The following is an 18374-nucleotide window of genomic DNA, read 5'->3' on the forward strand; positions in this document are numbered from 1 at the left end:
CGTATAAATTCCGCCCATTTTTCTAACATATCATTATGAAATTATAAATTTACCTTAAAAAAATTATTAAAAAAAAAAAAACAAACAAAAAACAAAAGAAATGGGTGGGTTTAGGAGTGGTCGGAACACCCCAACAGTTGTTCTTTTTTTTTCTCTTTTTTTTTTATAATTTTTTTAGAGTAAATTTGTAATTTTATAGTTACCTGGACGAAAAAATAGCTAGAATTTGTACAGAAGTTATTTGTTATGTAGGCATGCCCCATAAAATTATTTGTCATTTTTGAAATCCAAAGGAGATGGAGCTCCTCCCTAGAGGGTGGCTTAAAGTCACAAGTTCCGTGCATCAACACGTTACAAGCACAAATCTAGAGACCAATTTTACAATTTTCCCTAAAATTTTAAGGAGTTGTGGTATTGAGGCCACTTTCATTCACACAAACACACCATCCAAAAGGGTATAAATTAAGTCTCCATGCTTCCAAGGAGACTGTTGGGATAGCATAGTTTGGTAACCTGGCTTCTGTTCTCCCTACATGAAATGGTCATTGCCCAAGTCAAAAGGCATGGAAAGACATTTCCATTGTAGCATATTTTAACTGAAACATACAATTGCACATGAGAAGAGTTCTCTATAAAAAGAACAAACTCCTTCACAGCTTTAGAAAACCAGAACACTAGACAGATTGAAATTGGCAGATTGTTGGCTTGCATTTGATCTTTAACCCGGTTTTCGTCTCTCTACTGCTCTCTTTGCAGCTTCAAATTTTCTTCAGTAGTTTCAGTAGATGGCTCATGTCCATCAAACATAGCCACCAACTATGTGTCTCTGCTTAGAAATAATTGCTCGTAGATCCTTGTCTGGCGATCTGCGTTTGGTTATAAACCTAAGTATACATGTGTAAGCATAAAAAAGTTCGTGAGCGGATAATATTATATAATTGAGTTTAAAAATACAACTTTAGTTTTTGAGTTAAGGAACATGATATATTAATAGTCTTATTATTCCTTGGGTGTTTATTTCTCCAACATGTGATATCGGAGGAGGCAATGATGATGTGTATACACGGAGGGCTAAATTAAAAATATAATAAACACAATTTAAAATAGAAAATAAATATTTTTTAATTGCAACCCTTAGGTTCCACAACTAGAATCTTAGGATGATGTTCTTTAGCTGCAATCCTTAGAGATTTAAGAGGGCACTCTTTGAGATTTGAAGTTTCTTCATTAAAATCCAACGGTGTATTACTTTTTGGAATGTCACTTCTTTTCTTTTAAATAAATAGTTTTTAATTTTAACGTTGTGATTCATGAACCTAAATTTTTTTAGTTAAATTATAATTACTTAAGAGATAACCAAATTGATAAATGATCATAGAGTAGAAACAAACACACACATATATATATATATATATATATATATATATATAGAATAAATTATATACGCTAAAGTGTTTAATTTTTTGCTCTGGTTATGAACATTTCCCAACTTTTTTTTAAACATATATCTCTTGAAATTTTTTACAAGCTAATTTTATATAAATCTTATAATATTCTCTAAGAAGCAAATAAAAAAGACACTGATTTTCAAAAGAGCAAGCAAGCCTCTCATTCAAGTTTTTTATTTATTTATTTTTTCTTGAATGACAAATATATACGAGCCATTTTCAAAAATTTTCTTATAAACAAAAAGGGTTAAATACATTTTCACTACCTATGGTTTGCACCAAAATCAAATAGGCACTTAGGTTTTCAAAAGTGTCACAAATGGTACCTGTGGTAGGCAAATAAACTCACTTGATACCTCTGTCAAGATTCTGTTAGGTTTTTTTAACGGAGTGCCACGTCATCCATTACACGTGGCATGGTACCTGTGGTTTCAAGGCGCCACGTGGCATGGCATGGCCCAAGGGAGTAGTTCGAGCACCCCCAAGGGCCATGGGGGTGGTTCAGCCACCCCCAAATGGCCGGCCTGGGGGTTACCGAACCACCCCCTTGGGCCAAGGGGGTGGTTCGCCACCCCCAACATCCAAACCCTCAAAAACAAAATTGAGGGTTTGGCCCTTGGGGTGGCCGAATCACCACCCCAGCTCTCCTTTTCTTTTCTTTTTTTTATAAATATGACGTGACATCTAAAAATTCAAGTATCACGCCACGTGTAAGGGTGACATGGCACTCCGTCATAAAATCTAACAGAATCTTGACAGAAGTATTAAGTAGGTTTATTTGCTTACCACAGATACTATTTGTGACACTTTTGAAAACCTAAGTGGCTATGTGATTTTGGTGTAAACCACATGTTAAAAATGTATTTAACCCAAAAAAAAAAATTAAAAAATTAAAATTAAGAAGCTTGGGGGTCACATCCCCACAGGCCACTGGATGATGGTGATTTCTTTTGCAGTTGGAATAGGGATAGGACTCATAATAGGATGTATGTCATGATTAAGCCCATAAAGCCCACATAAATGATCCAAGGAGACAGCCCAAAAGATTGAAACCATGCATGGTTTACAAGATTCAAGAATGTTCCTATTTTAGCAAATAAGAAGCAGAAGAAAGACAAACAACCAAGTTACCTGCTCATATTTCCGTTTGCATTTCTTATAAAAAAAATTATTCAAATCTTTCTTTTCTGGGTTGGTTGCTTCAACATCTTTCATTGTTTTGGTGCTTTGTTCTGAACATCTTTACCACTTGAATAGTATATACTATTGGCGAATATCCATCACCAGACCAGACTTGTCGTATACAGTATATGTACTTAGCCAGTTCATGGATAAACCAAAAACACCTCATTTGGATGCAACACAAATTATAACCCAGCCCAAACATAGTAGTCATGGCCCAACATGTACTTAGTGGTCTATTTGATTTCAAGCCCAAATAAAGTAGTCATGGGCCCAACATGCTGAGACGAAAGTCCAAATTTTCACCTGGGCTGGACCTCACATAACACCTCTCATGTTAGCATACAATTTTAATTACCCTAAACTACCCCCACAAAGCTAAAAACTCTTAGGCTGTGTTTTGCAAAGGGCCGGACCCGACCGGACCCAACAATTCAAAAAATTCTTCTCAAAATCAATTCCAACATTCTTGCTTTTTATATCACATCAATCACTTTTTATTACTATTCAAATAAAAAAATCACTACAAAACAAAGTCTTTTATTTTTTTTGTATACAAAACATTCTTATTTTTTTTTCTCATATCAATCAAATCTGTTACATTATCGTTTTATTCTATTTTTCCAATCCATTGCCAAACACAGCCTTACTTAAAAAATAAATTTTTTTTTTTTTTTTTTTTACATAGTTTTTAGAAAGAAGATATTAAAAGACCTTTTTTTAATATAATAATAATACATGAAGTTTTTTAATCTTCAAACTTTGATTAATCAAAACAATCCAAGATTGTTTTGGATTTCTTAGTTGTTTGGTCAAAAACTTAACAAACAAGACCAGATTACCAGGAAAACAAAAAAAAAATATTAGATTACCAGAATCCCTTGGTTTCCAATTACTGTGGTTCTTGGCTTTTTTACAGGTTTTTTGGGAGTTTGTGGTCCATTAATTTTTAGCTATAAGTGGAGAGTTTCATATTTTCATTTTCTTGACAACCTAAAAAAATAAATGTATAATCTTCTAATTTAAAATTACATATTGGTGGCTTTAGAGTCTTCGTCAATTGGTTGGTTTAGAGTTTGTCACGAACAATTGCTTTCTCAAGTTTTAATTTGAATATATAATTTATGGCTTTGTTAGTTTTGACCATTTCAATTTTCGTTCAATGTGATCCCATGGTCCCACCGTTGTTAAAATAAAACTGTTACGGGGAAAAAGAATTTAAAAATTTCCAACCAAAAGAAATAACGTGCACATTTCAGCCTAGCTAGCTTTGGAAATTTCTGTGAAGCTACCGCCACCAGCACCGATGGTCAACGGTCAACCATTTTGGGCCAAAGGAATAATATATAATTCACACCCACAAGAGCTTGCTTATATGATTTCACCTATATAAATATAGTTGATTTTTTTTTTTCTTTTTTTTTTTTGATGTACTAAATTGACAAAATCAAACTTAAAACGATCAAAATTGACAACCAACCTACTCACTCAAAAAATAAAAAATAAAAAATTAAAAAAAATTGACAACAAGTTAAAGAAACCAATTTATAATTTAACCTGCAAAGCTTGTCTTATATATCCTTGTGAAGAGGGCATTGTTTCGAAGTTTCTTGCAAATTAATTTTTTTAATCTCGGCTTAACTTATCTCAACCTTTTCTCTCTTTATTTTTGTAGTACAATGAGATGGCGTGGTTCATTGTGGTCAAATTTTTCGGCAGCCAGGAAGGTCCTACGTCGTTGAAACCATGCACTTTTAAAGTTGTCGCTGACACTTTTTTTTTTTTGTTTTGCCCACAAGTTGTCGCTGTCTTATTTTCCTATCACTTTGCTTGGTTCAATCATAGGGGAAAGGAAAGAGTTTTTCAATCGACGACTCAATCCCATCAGAATTTTCATGCCGGAAAGTCATACAAGATTCCAAACCATACCAGATGAAACTACACGCAAGAATCTTAATTTCTATCCAAAATCAAAAAATAATTGACAATGTTTATTATATCGGCACTGAACTCACAATTTGGGCAGAGTTGTCGTCTACAGAACTATCAGGTCGTGGCTTACCATTTGGGCAAAGTTACAGATCATAGCTATATATACATGGTGTAATTTTAGGACTACTTCATAGCCATTTTTCTTCTGGTTTAATATATTAAAGAAGAACCATGCTAGATTTAACGTCTTATCATCACCTCTTCACCTTGTTTCTCTTTGGTATTTTCTCCACCAATCATGCCTGCAACCAAATAGACCGCAACTCTCTTTCGTCCTTAGCCTTCAACCATATGTCTTCTCCTCCACTAAATTGGTCTTCCATTGATTGTTGTCAGTGGGAAGGCATTTCTTGTGCTTACAAACATCGAGTCACCCATATTTGGTTACCTTCTAAAGGCCTCAGTGGAAGTATATCTCTTTATCTCGGAAACCTCACATGTCTCTCCCACCTTAATCTCTCCCACAATTCACTTTTGGGTCCCCTCCCTGAGGGATTGTTTTCGTCCTTGAATCAACTCAAGGTTCTTGATTTGAGCTACAACAATTTATTTGGAGATATATCTGGCTGGCCTGCCTCAATTCGAATTGTTGACATATCTAGCAATCACTTCAGCGAGACAATCCAATATTCATCCCTTCAGAGAGCATGGAGGTTGATCGAGCTCAATGTCAGCAACAATAGTTTCATGGGCCCTATTCCTTCATTGCCTTGCGTCAATTCAACCATTGTTAAGCTCCTCGATTTCTCCCATAATCATCATAGCGGACAAATTCCTAGCGGATTAGGGGCATGTTCCAAACTAAAGGTTTTTCGGGCTGGTTTTAACTACCTCTCAGGTCCGCTTCCTGGTGATATATACAATGCAACAAGATTAGAAGAAATATCCATACCTTCCAATGATCTTTCAGGACCCATTAGTGGCAACATTGTGAACCTTGCCAAACTCGCCTACCTTGAGTTATATGGTAATAAATTTAGTGGTAAGCTCCCCGTAAATATTGGAAAGCTCTCCAAATTAAAGTACCGAATCCTTCATACAAACTCCTTCACAGGTTCTTTGCCCCCATCTTTGATGAACTGCACAAATCTCACAAAATTGGTTTTACGGTTCAATTTTCTTGAAGGAGACATCTCTACCTTCAATTTTTCCAGTCTTCATCAACTTACTGTATTTGACTTGGGGTTCAATAATTTCTCTGGTAACTTGCCAGTAAGCCTCTACTCATGCAAGTCTCTCATCGGAATTCGACTAGCTCGAAACAACCTAGAAGGACAAATCCTACCTGAGGTGCTTCAATTGAAATTCTTATCCTTCCTTTCACTTTCTTACAATAGGTTAACAAATATCACACACGCAATCAAGATTCTGATGCGTTGCAAGGCACTCACCATAGTCCTCCTTGGAAGAAATTTTCTACATGAGGCAATGCCAAGTGATGACACTATACTTGGTTTTGATGGATTTAAAAATCTTCAAGTTTTGAGTCTTAGTGAATCCCAATTGACCGGTCAATTGCCTATATGGCTATCTAAGCTTAAGAATGTAGAAGTCCTGAATCTATATTCCAATCGTTTCACAGGTTCAATTCCTGATTGGTTGTCGACTCTTCCAAGGCTCTTCCAATTAGACTTATCTGATAACCTCATTTCAGGTGAATTCCCAAAGAAACTTTGTGCCTTGCCGGCCTTAGTGTCACCAAAGGCTTTAGTAAACAACAGTTATTTGGATTTACCAATTTTTGTCACATTGCCAAGTGCTAGCCAGTACAATTTTGTCTCAAACCTGCGACCAGCAATATTTCTTGGATACAACAGTCTTAGCGGCAACATCCCCGTTGAGATTGGCCGTTTGAAGCTGCTTCATTATCTGAATCTCACTCATAATAACTTCTCAGGAAATATTCCAGAGCAATTGTCTCAACTCACAAATCTAGAAGGATTGGACCTCTCTGCAAATCGGTTGTTCGGTGAAATTCCAGCATCATTAAGTAGTTTGAATTTCTTGTCTCGTTTTAGTGTTGCAAACAACAATTTGCATGGACCAATACCATCAGGCACTCAGCTACAGAGCTTTAATGCCTCTGCCTATGAGGACAATCTTGGACTTTGTGGCCCCCCGCTTCCACATGAGTGTGCTCATATTTTTGGCAGCAACGGAGATATTGGGGATGAGGACAATGGGCCTAGAATTCCGTGGTTTCAAGTTATTGTGGTTCTTGGATTCATTACAGGTTTTTGGGGAATTTGTGGTCCATTACTTTATAGCTATAAGTGGAGAGTTGCTTATTTTCAATTTTTGAACAACATAAAAAATAGGTGTATAATCTTATTCTTTAAAATTACATATTGGTCGGTTTAGAGTCTTGTATCAGTCGGTCACTTTATAGTCTATCATCAATTTGGTTTCTCATGTTTCAATTTGAGTAATTTAAGGTTTTGTTGGTTTTCCTGTTTTCAATTTGCCTTCAATTTGATCCCCCCAGTGTGGCTGTAGTTAAAACGAAATTGATATTGGGAAAAAAAAATTAAAATTTCAAACCAAGAGAAACAACGTACGTCATTTCATATATCCTTCCACCCAAAAAAAAATAATAATAATAATAATAAAATGAATTAAACTATGATGTGCCTTGGTAGAACTACTCTAAGAGCTGGCTCTGTTTTATATATATATATATATATATATATATATATATATATATTGTAAATTTGACAAAATCAAGATTATTAAATTGACCAAATATTAAACTAGATTGAATGTACGTATTCTAACATTTCTTTCTTTCTTTCTTTTCTTTTCTTTTTCTTTTTTTGTTATTTTCTGGAGTTCACCTTTTGGATTCATGGCATGGCGGATTTTATTTCCCTTTATGAAGCTCTCCATGTTTTGTTGAAAAAATTGACCTATATACCGCACAACAATAAATGTTTCCTTTTTTTTTTCTTCTCTTTTGTGTGATTTCTAAAAGACTTTCAAGGTTTTAGATAGTGGAGGGTAGCAAAAGAAGTAAACAAGAGAAGTAAACAAGACCACAAAAAGTGGAAAATGTGGAAGCTAAGGTTCATGTTAGTCCATTAATGGTGGAGGGTCCAAGCAAAGGGGAGAGGAAAAAGTAAATCTCAATTCGTAAAGGAGGATTACAACAAAAGGGGCCGTTTGTTATCTATATCAGAATAAATAATATAAAAAATATTACTTTTCTAGCTAGGATTCATAGTAAGTTTCAACAGGTAGGCTTAGCAACACTCAAAGCAAATCCACTAGTAAATAAAAAAGATTTAATCTAATCCTCTAACTAAAACAACATTCCTAGCTCTTTATATATTATATAGTTGCAATTTGGGCAAGCATATAGAGAGGTATATATATACAAGATGTGCTTCATTTTTCTCTTGCTTCTTCTGGTTTGGCTTATCAAACAAGAACCAAGCATGACTTGATGTCTCATCCTCTCCTCCTTACTTGTTTCTCTTCAGCCTTTTCCCTGCAATTCATGCATGCAACCAATATTCTTCTGTTACTCCTCCTCAACACTGCCAATCATCACATGAAGGATTCAAATTTGCACTGATTTTTTGGTTTCCTAGGAAGATGCAAGAGGAGATTAGGGGTTGTTTGCCAATGGACCCAAAAAAAATCCCCAACTATTCATCTCAAATTCAAATTCAACTTTAACATTCTTACTTTTTACATCACTACAAAACAAAATTTTTTCACTTTTCAGTCTTTTTCATATCAAATATTCTTACTTTTTTCACACATAAATCAAATCTTGCTATAGTTTCAGATCACTTTCTTTTTTCAATCCAATGGCAAACGGCCCCTAAGCGTACCTCAGCACTTTGACCAGCGCAGATGGAGAAGATTTTCAAATTTGGTGATGTGAGAGTCAAATGACTGATCATCACCATTCGCCAGTGACCAACAAGTCTGCTGAAGGCGTTTGAGTCTAAGTCAAGCATTCTGCCACAAATTCAAAAGCAAAATAAAATTAAAATTAAAATTAAAATTTAAAAAAAAAAAAAAAAAGGGCATTGGTTATTTTCTATGCCATCCAAGTCTTTAGTTTTGGTCATTTTCCTCCCAACTTTCACTTCATCATGATTTCTTTCAGACTTCAGAATTCCAAGTCATATTAGTATGTTTTCTTGTGCATGAAGTTCCATCATTAAAAGAAAGAATTTTAATTTGAAGGATTGCAGGAAGAATATTGGACTGGAAATCAAGTCATCTTAAAAGTTAAACCTTTCGAAAGTTCTTTAACTGCTTTTATAAACCACCATTTATTTCGAAAGTACTATTAGTCGTAGTCACAGTAAGGATTGATAAACCCACTATTTTAATTCAATATTTTATTACACATGAGAGAGAGTGTTATAATATTAATAAATGATTAAATTCAACATTTTTTCTATCATCTTAAAAAAGCAACATTATATTTTACAATTAATTTAAGAACACCTGTTAGTAATGGTCATAATTTATTTAGACTTGATTAGAAGATCATGTTTTCATTTGCTAAAGGTCACCACCATCATTTTACAATTAGGGCCTCATGATTTTATCTCCCACAGCCGCATTATGAACTAACATGATTAGATCTAGCTAGCTTACCTAATCATGAATCAAGATCCTTTATAATTTCGTTAAAATTGTAGATTATTAAATTATGTAATTTTATGCTGCTTTTAAGCATCAAAGCACTTGAAAAATGCTGCTATATATGTAATCGAAAAACTGAATTCACCAAATCAAACATAAAGGGGTTAAAATTGACAACAAACCTCATGAATTTACAGAAACCAAATTATATTTAACCATATTTTGTGTATTCATGTTCTATTTAATACTTAAGTCTTGGTAATTAATGTTTTACTAATCTATTCTCCTTTTTATTTTTGTTATTTTCTTGAATCTTCCGTTTGGGTATATTTTTTTTTCCTCTTTCTTAAGTATTCGTATTTTCTTATAAAGTTGATCTAAGTTACGTAACTCATTCCTTAGTCATCACCTCCGACAACGAAATATGGAAAATCGATCCTTTGGAGATAATGTCTGTAAGCATTTGCACCAACGAAAAAGATTGTGAACTTGAAGACTTTTTTCATGAAATTATCTCCTCAGTACTGGACTTGAAATTTTTAATGAATCCGAAAATTAAGTCAAATATTGATCACTCCACGATATGGCAAAACTTCCAGGTCAAATATTTCGGCCAGTAGTTCGATCGGAAGGTCCAACGTCGTTGAAACCATGCACTTTTAAAGTTGTCGCTGACACTTCTTTTGTTTTGCCCACAAGTTGTCGCTGCCTTATTTTCCTATCACTTTGCTTGGTTCATTCACGCGTGAAAACAGTGCTGATAGATACATGGTGGCCGGAGGGTTGGATTCAATTATAGGGGAAAGGAAAAAGTTTGTCAATCGATCCCATCAGAATAATTTTCATGCCGGAAAGTCATACATGCTTCCAAACCATACCAGATGAAACTACACGCAAGAATCTTAATTTCTACCCAAAATCAAGAGAATTTTCATGCCGGAAAGTCATACATGCTCCAAACTAAAAGGTTTTAGGGCAGGTTCTAACTCTCTCTCACGTCCACTTCCTAATGATAAGAAATCTCCTTACCTTCCAATGATCTTACAGGACCCATTAGCAATGACATTGTGAACCTTGCCAAACTCACCAACCTAAAGTTATATGGAAAAAAATTGAGTTTCAAGCTCCCTTGGAATATTGGAAAGCTCTCTAAATTAAAGCACATGATCCTTCATACAAACTCATTCACACTGCATCAATCTTTGATGAATTGCACAAATCTCACACACCTAATTTTACGTATCAATTTCTTTGAGGGAGACCTCACTTTCTTTAATGTCTCCAGTCTTCATGAACTTATCGTAACTGACCTTGGGGCCAATACGGTCTGAGGTAACTTGCCAATAAGCCTCTACTCATGCAAGTCCCTAATTGCGATTCATCTAGCCCGAAACCGACTAAAGGGACAAATCCAACCCGAGGTGCTTCAATTGAAATTCTTATCTTTCCTTTCCCTTGCTTACAATAGGCAAACCAATATCACAAATGCAATCGAGATTCTAATGCATAGCAAGACATTCACAATAGTCCTCCTTGGAAGAAATTTTCTACATCAGGCAATGCCAGGTGATAACCCTATAGTTAGCTCGTGTGGATTTGAAAATCTCTGAGTTTTGAGTCTTAGTGAATCCCAACTGATTGGTCAATTGCCTACATGGCTTTCCAAGCTCAAGAAGGTAGAAGTCTTGAATCTATATTCCAATTGTTTCACTGGCTCAATTCTTGGTTGGTTGTCGACTCTTCCAAGGCTCTTCCAATTAGACTTATCTGATAACCACATTTCAGGTGAATTCCCAATTGAACTTTGTGCATTACCATCATTAGTGTCACCAAAGGCTCTAGTAAACAACAGTTATTTGGATTTACCAATTTTTGTCACAATAGCAAGTACTACCCAGTACAATTTTCTCTCAAACCTACAACTAGCAATATTAGTTGGATACAACAATCTTAGTGGCAACATCCCTATTGAGATTAGCAATTCAAAGATGCTTCATTATCTGAACCTCAGTCATAACAACTTCTCAAGCAACATTCCAAAGCAACTGTCTCAGCTCACAAACTTAGAAGGATTGGACCTCTCTTCAAATAAGTCGTCTGGCGAAATTCCAGCATCACTAAGTACTCTAAATTTCTTGTCTCGTTTTAGTGTTGCAAACAACAATTTGCATGGACCAATATCATCAGGCACTTAGCTCCAGAACTTTAATACCTCTGCATATGAAGGCAATCTTGAACTTTGTGGCCTGCCACTTCCACATGAGTGCGTCCATATTGTTAGCAACAACAAAGACATTGAGGATGAGGACAACGGACCTCGAATCCCATGGTTTCAAGTTATTGTGGTTCTTGGCTTCATTACAGGTTTTTGGGGAGTTTGTGGTCCATTACTTTATAGCTACAAGTGGAGAGTAGCTTATTTCCAATTTATGGACACATAAAAGATAGGTGTATAATCTTATTTTTAAAAATTGCAGATTGGTCGTTTTAGAGTCGGTTATCAATTGGCCACTTTAGAATCTGTCATCAATTTGGTTTTTCAAATTTTAATATGAGTAATTTAAGGTTTTGTTAGTCTTCCTATTTTCAATTTGTGTTCAATGTGATTCTCTAACAGCCAAATTGAAACTTGGGAAAAAAGAATATAAAATTTCAAAATCATTTCATCCTTTCATTCGGAAAAAAAAAAAAAAAAAAATTAAACTATGATGCGCCTAATTGTCTATGGTGTTTTGAATTTCGGAATTGAAAAGATGGCTCTATTATATTTGATTCAGGGTAATAAGTCTGATAAATTCAAGATTATTTGCCTTAAAGAATTGTTCATTAGGTCGAGGAGAGTAACTACACCCATACGTGACAAAATAACATTTGATTAGCTAAGTGTGAATTCTTTAATTTTTTTTTTTTTGTTAGTTTAATATATGGATCGATTGTTTAGTTATAATATTGCTCAACAAATTTGCTAAGCACTGTAGCAACTAATCATTTTCCTTTTTTTAGCTAAAATGTCTTTTTTTTTTTTTCCTATATTTACTATCAATACTCTTAGGCAATTTAATTAAAATGGCATAGATGTCCACTTTTCAGCCTCACTACTTTAACAAAAAATAGTAGTGAGGTGAATAGTACTCACCAAATTTAAAAATTACTATTCACTCACCTTTTGATTAAACAATTCATTTCTCTCTCTTCCTTTTTACTTTTCGTTTATCTCTTCTTTTAATAGTTAAAAAAAGAATAAACAAATTTTTGAAAAAGAATATTTAAATGAAATAGTGAAAGTGGATTGTTAAAATAGTAAGGCTTCTGAGATGTTTTAATAAAGTGAGTTGTTAAAATAATTAAAAGTGTATTTTTGGTCATTTTGGTGAGTAAAATTTGGTGAGGTTGTTAGGAATGCTCTTAGAGTAGCGGTGACTTCAAGAATCAAGAAGAGGGGTGGAACAACTACATGTTTTCCCCAAAAAAAAAAAATTTTTAGAAAAAAAAAAAAAAAATGGTAGTCTTAAAAATTTAAAAAAAATTACAATTTTACCCATAAATTTTTTTAATTTTGCCCCTCCAAACTCCATTTACCTCTAACTTTAATTATAAGGACGAAATTTCTTCTAAATTTAATTATAAGGTGCTGCAATTTGCATGAATGAATGATGACGTATAACCCGTGGCCGTGGGTTTCATGTTCAGAAATATTTTTGGAGTTATAGGAAGAGTAAGATATTTATGTCTTTATGTGGTTCAGTGTTTCTTCAAGGATACTGAAATGGAGTTAAAAAATGAAAAAAAGTAGTTATGGTTTCGGACAGAGTTTACCTCTAGCTTAGTCTATAAAAGTGATATGTGTCATTTTTTTTAATAACATGTGAGACGCACATGGGTTTTTAATAAAATTTATTCCAGCTTTGCCACTACTATTAAAAAAACATGTGTTTTTCACATGTTCAAAAGACACATGTCAGTTTTATAAACTAGGTTGAAGGAAATTCCTCTAACCCCATTTAAAGGAAAACACTCTCCGTTTCAAACACCAAAAAGATGAAAAAAGAAAAAGAATAAACAAATAAGGTAATAATGTGGATCATAGTACACATATTTATTATATCAAATGACTAAAATGATTATGACATTAAATTGCCTCTTATTTGATAAACTTAACTACTACTACTAAGATAATAACACAAATGATAAACACTGGTACTTCAATAGTTGATCACACATCAACTAAATTTACTGAAATGAATAATAAAGACAAAGCCACTAGTATTTTGCTTCAAAACGTCTGGCTGCAATCATTTTTGATAAAAGTATTTGGCCTTCAAAGGAATTGGAATTTGTGTGGGACTCTGCATCAAAGTGTAAATGTCAACTTTTAATACGAGTTAAGATTCATGTAGAAGAAACAATGTTCAATAATTTGTAATGAATGAAAATAACTCATATATACATAATAAACTTTCTATTGGTGCATGTCAAAAAATATATATAAAAATTGGAAGGTTGATAAGCATTTTAAGAAACAAATTAACTGTATCAAATCCATTTGGCGACTAACAAAGAGCTAGAGAGAGAGATCAGTTAAGAAATATTTAGCAGACCTTAAGTCTGGAATTTTATGTATAGATAACATCTAATTGTTTATTCACATGCCTTTCATGACATTCTTCTATACAGGTCTTAACATCAGTTTGATGTTTTATACAATTAAGTACACAAGATGCAAGCTCGAAAGTCACCATCTCTTTGACATTGTGTTTCCACCAACATGTGTAATAACCTAGAACAAGACAAGATTCATAACCAAGCTTGTGTTCTTCAGACAAGCTGCGATGTGACCATTTTTCATCACAAAATTTAATATACATATATTGCATGTATGTAGTGTTTCATCAAGTTCAGAGGATTGAGGATACCAATGGGTTGTGGAGAAGGAAAAAATGACATAGGGGCAAGATTATTAATTTGAACTTTATCAAGTTTAGGAAAATGAGGAGGCAGTGTGGGAGGTGAAGAGGCTAGGGATGGGAAGAGATATGAGTAAGGTCATTAGCTTGCACTTTTAAGAGAATAAAGATAAGCAACTCAATCATAACTAACATAAGTTTTCTAATAAATTTGCAAGCCATGGATTTTTGTCCATGTTCGATACTATTTACTTTGGTGTAAGATGATCAATTAAGTCTTAGCATATATATTGTACCAAATTAATTTATTCATAAAGTAATTTGAATAAAATAAGTGTTGTTTAATAGTTTTAAATTTTGAAACTATGCGCATGATCGTTGCCACTTAAAGCATGTGCTTTCATGCAAATGAAGAATTAAAAAAGAAAAATGATTTTTTGAAGTGATAAAGACACATTTGAAGTAAATATTTTAAATATACTTGATCAACAATTGGAATCAATGAAGTGATTCAATACTTAAAGCAGTCACATGAAATTGCATAAAGAAAATTTATTTAAATGGAAAGTTGTATAAAAACAAACAAATTTTGGTAGGGTGAGTCGGTAAGATAGCTAGATCGATATATAAATGAATTAAGTGGCCATCTTTCTATTTTTTGAAAGGAAAAAAGTAATATTGTCCTCTAGTTTGTGTTATGAGCTTTCAAGAATATTATTATTTAATTAATTAAAATTTCCAATCCTGTCAAAAAATAAAAAAAATAAAAATTCCAACCATTAAAATGGAAAGAATCGGCAAGAGGCATCTGATTACTAGATTGATTGGCTATATAAATGTAGGTAAAACAATATCTCATTATTCATTAAAAAAAAAAAATAGTGAGAACAAACAAATTAAACACAAAATCTCTAGGTGAATCTTGGTTTTACCCCCACGGAAAAGGTTAAGATTCCACCAATTTTTTTGAGGAATACTAGGGTACCAAAACTTTTACAAAGAAATGGATATCAAAATGATATAGAGCTATATATCCACTGGAGAAGATCAAAGCAATAAATTAAGAGAAATGCTTTGAGTACTAATAAATAAACTCTACATGATTTTGGTACCATTTTTTAGTAAAAAATTTAGTACCTATAACATTTTTCTTGATTTTATAGTAAAAAATTCAGTAAAAAATATCTCTACTTCATTAATTATAGTTGAACGATCAACAAATTCATATGTTTATGCTTGAAGTAATACTACACTAATTTCTATTTCTGCACACTAATTTTGATCTACATACCTATATATTGACAACAATAGATCCATTTCAATTAGGAAAAAATAAATAAAGATTTTTTTCTTTTAGTGTAGAATGACGTCATTGCTGAGAACGGAGGAAGCTAAGGGATCACTTTATACGTAATCGAGAACTAAATGCACCAAATTAATAAAACTAATTAAAGTGGTTAAAATTGACTACAAACCTGAATTTAGAGAAACCAAATTATAATTTGACCTGATTCTGTGTTTCATATATATATATATATATATATATATATATATGTTCTATTTGATATCTAGAGTATTAACAACATCTTCCTTTAAATTTTTCTTAAATATAATTTTTTGCTTTTCTATTCAAATAAATTTCATAATAACTTTCTTTATCATTTCTGTATACCCCTTTAAATATTCTTTAAATTAAATGTCAAGAAGAAAAAAAAAGCTATTTAAATATTATTTCAAATAAATGCTAGAAAAAATCGAGAGAAAAAGTAAAAACATTTTTTATATTAAAATAATGGTACGTAGGGGTATCAATTTTTGTTTCCTTGGTGTTTCTTTATGTTTCAGGTTTTTTCTTAAAATTTTTTCTTATATTTAAAAAAGTGAGTGAAACTTAAAAAAGCTCCTGCTAATGCTCTAACTCGTTGTAATGTTTTACTGTTTCTATTCTCTTTTTAATTTTTGTGATTTTCTTGAATTTCCCCTTTGGTTGTTGGGGCATAGTGGATTTTTTTTCTTTTTTCTTCTCTTTCTTAAGTATTCGTATTTTCTTGTAAAGTTGACCTAAAATACTGATTCCTTAGTCATCACCTCCGACAACGAAATATGGAAAATCCTTTCGAGATTATATCTGTAAAAGCACTTGCACCAACGAAATATTGTGAACTTAATTGAATACTTTTTCATGAAATTATGTCCCCATAGAACTTGCAATTTGGGCAAATTAAGTTGAAATGTACCGAACTATCAGAGCTACACACACATATATAAATATATATACAAGGTGTACTTCTTGAACTACTTCAGCTAGAACCAATTTTCTTTTGGTTTGGCATATCAAACAAGAACCATGCTATATTTAAAACCTTATCATCTCCTCTTCACCTTGTTTCTCTTTGGTATTTTTCCCACCAATCATGCCTGCAACCAAATAGATCACGACTCTCTCTTGTCCTTAGCCTTCAACCATATGTCTTCTCCTCCACTAAATTGGGCTTCCATTGATTGTTGCTGGTGGGAAGGCATTTCTTGTGATCATAAACATCAAGTCACCCATATTTGGTTACCTTCTAAAGGTCTCAATGGGAGTCTATCTCCCTCTCTTAAAAACCTCACACGTCTCTCACACCTCAATCTCTCCCACAATACACTTTCAGGTCCTCTCCCTAAGCGATTGTTTTCTTCCTTAAATCAACTCAAGGTCCTTGATTTGAGTTACAACCATATATTTGGAGAGATAATTGGTTGGCCTGCCTCCATTCAAATTCTTGGCATATCTAGCAATCATTTCAACCAGACAATCCAATCTTTATTCCTTCAAAGAGCATGGAGGTTGATCGAACTCAATGTCAGCAACAATAGTTTCGTTGGCCCTATTCCTTCCTTTCCTTGCACAAATTCTTCCTTGGTCAGGCTCCTCGATTTCTCCCATAATCATCATAGTGGCCATATTCCTAGTGGACTAGGGGCATGTTCCAAACTAAAGGTTTTTCGTGCAGGTTTTAATTATCTCTCTGGATTGCTTCCTGATGATATATACAATGCAGCAAGGTTGGAAGAAATCTCTTTGCCCTCTAATGATCTTTTAGGACCCATTAGCGGCGACATTGTGAACCTTGCCAAACTCACTTACCTTGAGTTATATGGTAATAAATTGAGTGGCAAGCTCCCTGTAAATATTGGAAAGCTCTCCAAATTAAAGCACATAATCCTTCATACAAACTCCTTCATAGGTTCTTTGCCCCCATCTTTGATGAATTGCACAAATCTCACAAAATTGATTTTACGGTTCAATTTTCTTGAAGGAGACATCTCTACCTTCAATTTTTCCACTCTTCATCAGCTTACTGTATTTGACTTGGGGTTTAATAATTTCTTTGGTAACTTGCCAGAAAGCCTCTACTCATGCAAGTCTCTCATCGGAATTCGACTAGCTCAAAATCAACTAGAGGGACAAATCCTACCTGAGGTACTTCAATTGAAATTCTTATCGGTCCTTTCACTTTCTTACAATAGGTTAACCAATATCACAAACGCAATCAAGATTCTGATGCGTTGCAAGACACTCAGTGTAGTCTTCCTTGGAGGGAATTTTCTACATGAGGTAATGCCAAGTGATGACAATATCGTTGATTCTGATGGATTTGAAAATCTCCGATTGTTTAGTCTTAAATCATGCCAATTGTCTGGTCAAATGCCTATATGGTTATCTAGGCTTAAGAAGCTAGAATTTCTAAGTCTAGCTTCCAATCGTATCATGAGTTCAATTCCTAATTGGTTATTGACTCTTCCAAGGCTCTTTAATTTAGACTTATCGGAAAACCTCATTTCAGGTGAATTTTCAAAGGAATTTTGTGGATTGCAAACATTGGTGTCACCAAAGGCTCTAGTAGATGATAATCATTGGGATGTACCAATATTTACTAGCCCCAATCCTTCTGCACAGCACAATTTTCTCTCAAGCTTGCGACCAGCAATTGTTGTTGCTAACAATAATCTTAGCGGCAACATCCCAATTGAGATTGGTTGTTTGAAGCTTCTTTCTCGGTTGGATCTTAGTTATAACAACTTCTCAGGCAGCATCCCAAACCAAATTTCAGAGCTCACTAACTTGGAAGTATTAGACCTCTCTGCAAATCAATTGTCCGGCGAACTACCAGCATCACTAAGTAGTCTACATTTCTTGCATGCCTTTAGTGTTGCAAACAACAATTTGCATGGACCAATACCATCAGGCACTCAACTC

The 18374-nt window shown here is 33.7% G+C and overlaps 2 protein-coding genes and 1 pseudogene across 2 annotated transcripts; all 3 read left to right on the plus strand.

Annotated features, from left to right (window-relative positions):
- The first annotated feature begins 4793 nt into the window (after nucleotides 1–4793).
- On the plus strand, nucleotides 4794–6983 carry LOC132163754 (receptor-like protein 2). Its single transcript, XM_059574126.1, has one exon. The coding sequence runs from the start codon at nucleotides 4794–4796 to the stop codon at nucleotides 6981–6983; it is 2190 nt and encodes a 729-aa protein (XP_059430109.1).
- A 3177-nt stretch (nucleotides 6984–10160) lies between these two features.
- On the plus strand, nucleotides 10161–11668 carry LOC132163755 (receptor-like protein 3; annotated as a pseudogene).
- Nucleotides 11669–16478: 4810 nt separating this feature from the next.
- LOC132163756 (receptor-like protein 2) lies at nucleotides 16479–18368 on the plus strand (the record flags this gene model as incomplete). The annotated part of the gene is made up of 1 exon (XM_059574127.1): nucleotides 16479–18368. A coding segment is annotated over exon 1 (1890 nt), but the record flags the coding sequence as incomplete, so codon positions are not given.
- Nucleotides 18369–18374: the final 6 nt, after the last annotated feature.

This window comes from Corylus avellana, chromosome ca10, assembly GCF_901000735.1.
Source record: "Corylus avellana chromosome ca10, CavTom2PMs-1.0".
NCBI classification, from domain to species: domain Eukaryota; kingdom Viridiplantae; phylum Streptophyta; class Magnoliopsida; order Fagales; family Betulaceae; genus Corylus; species Corylus avellana.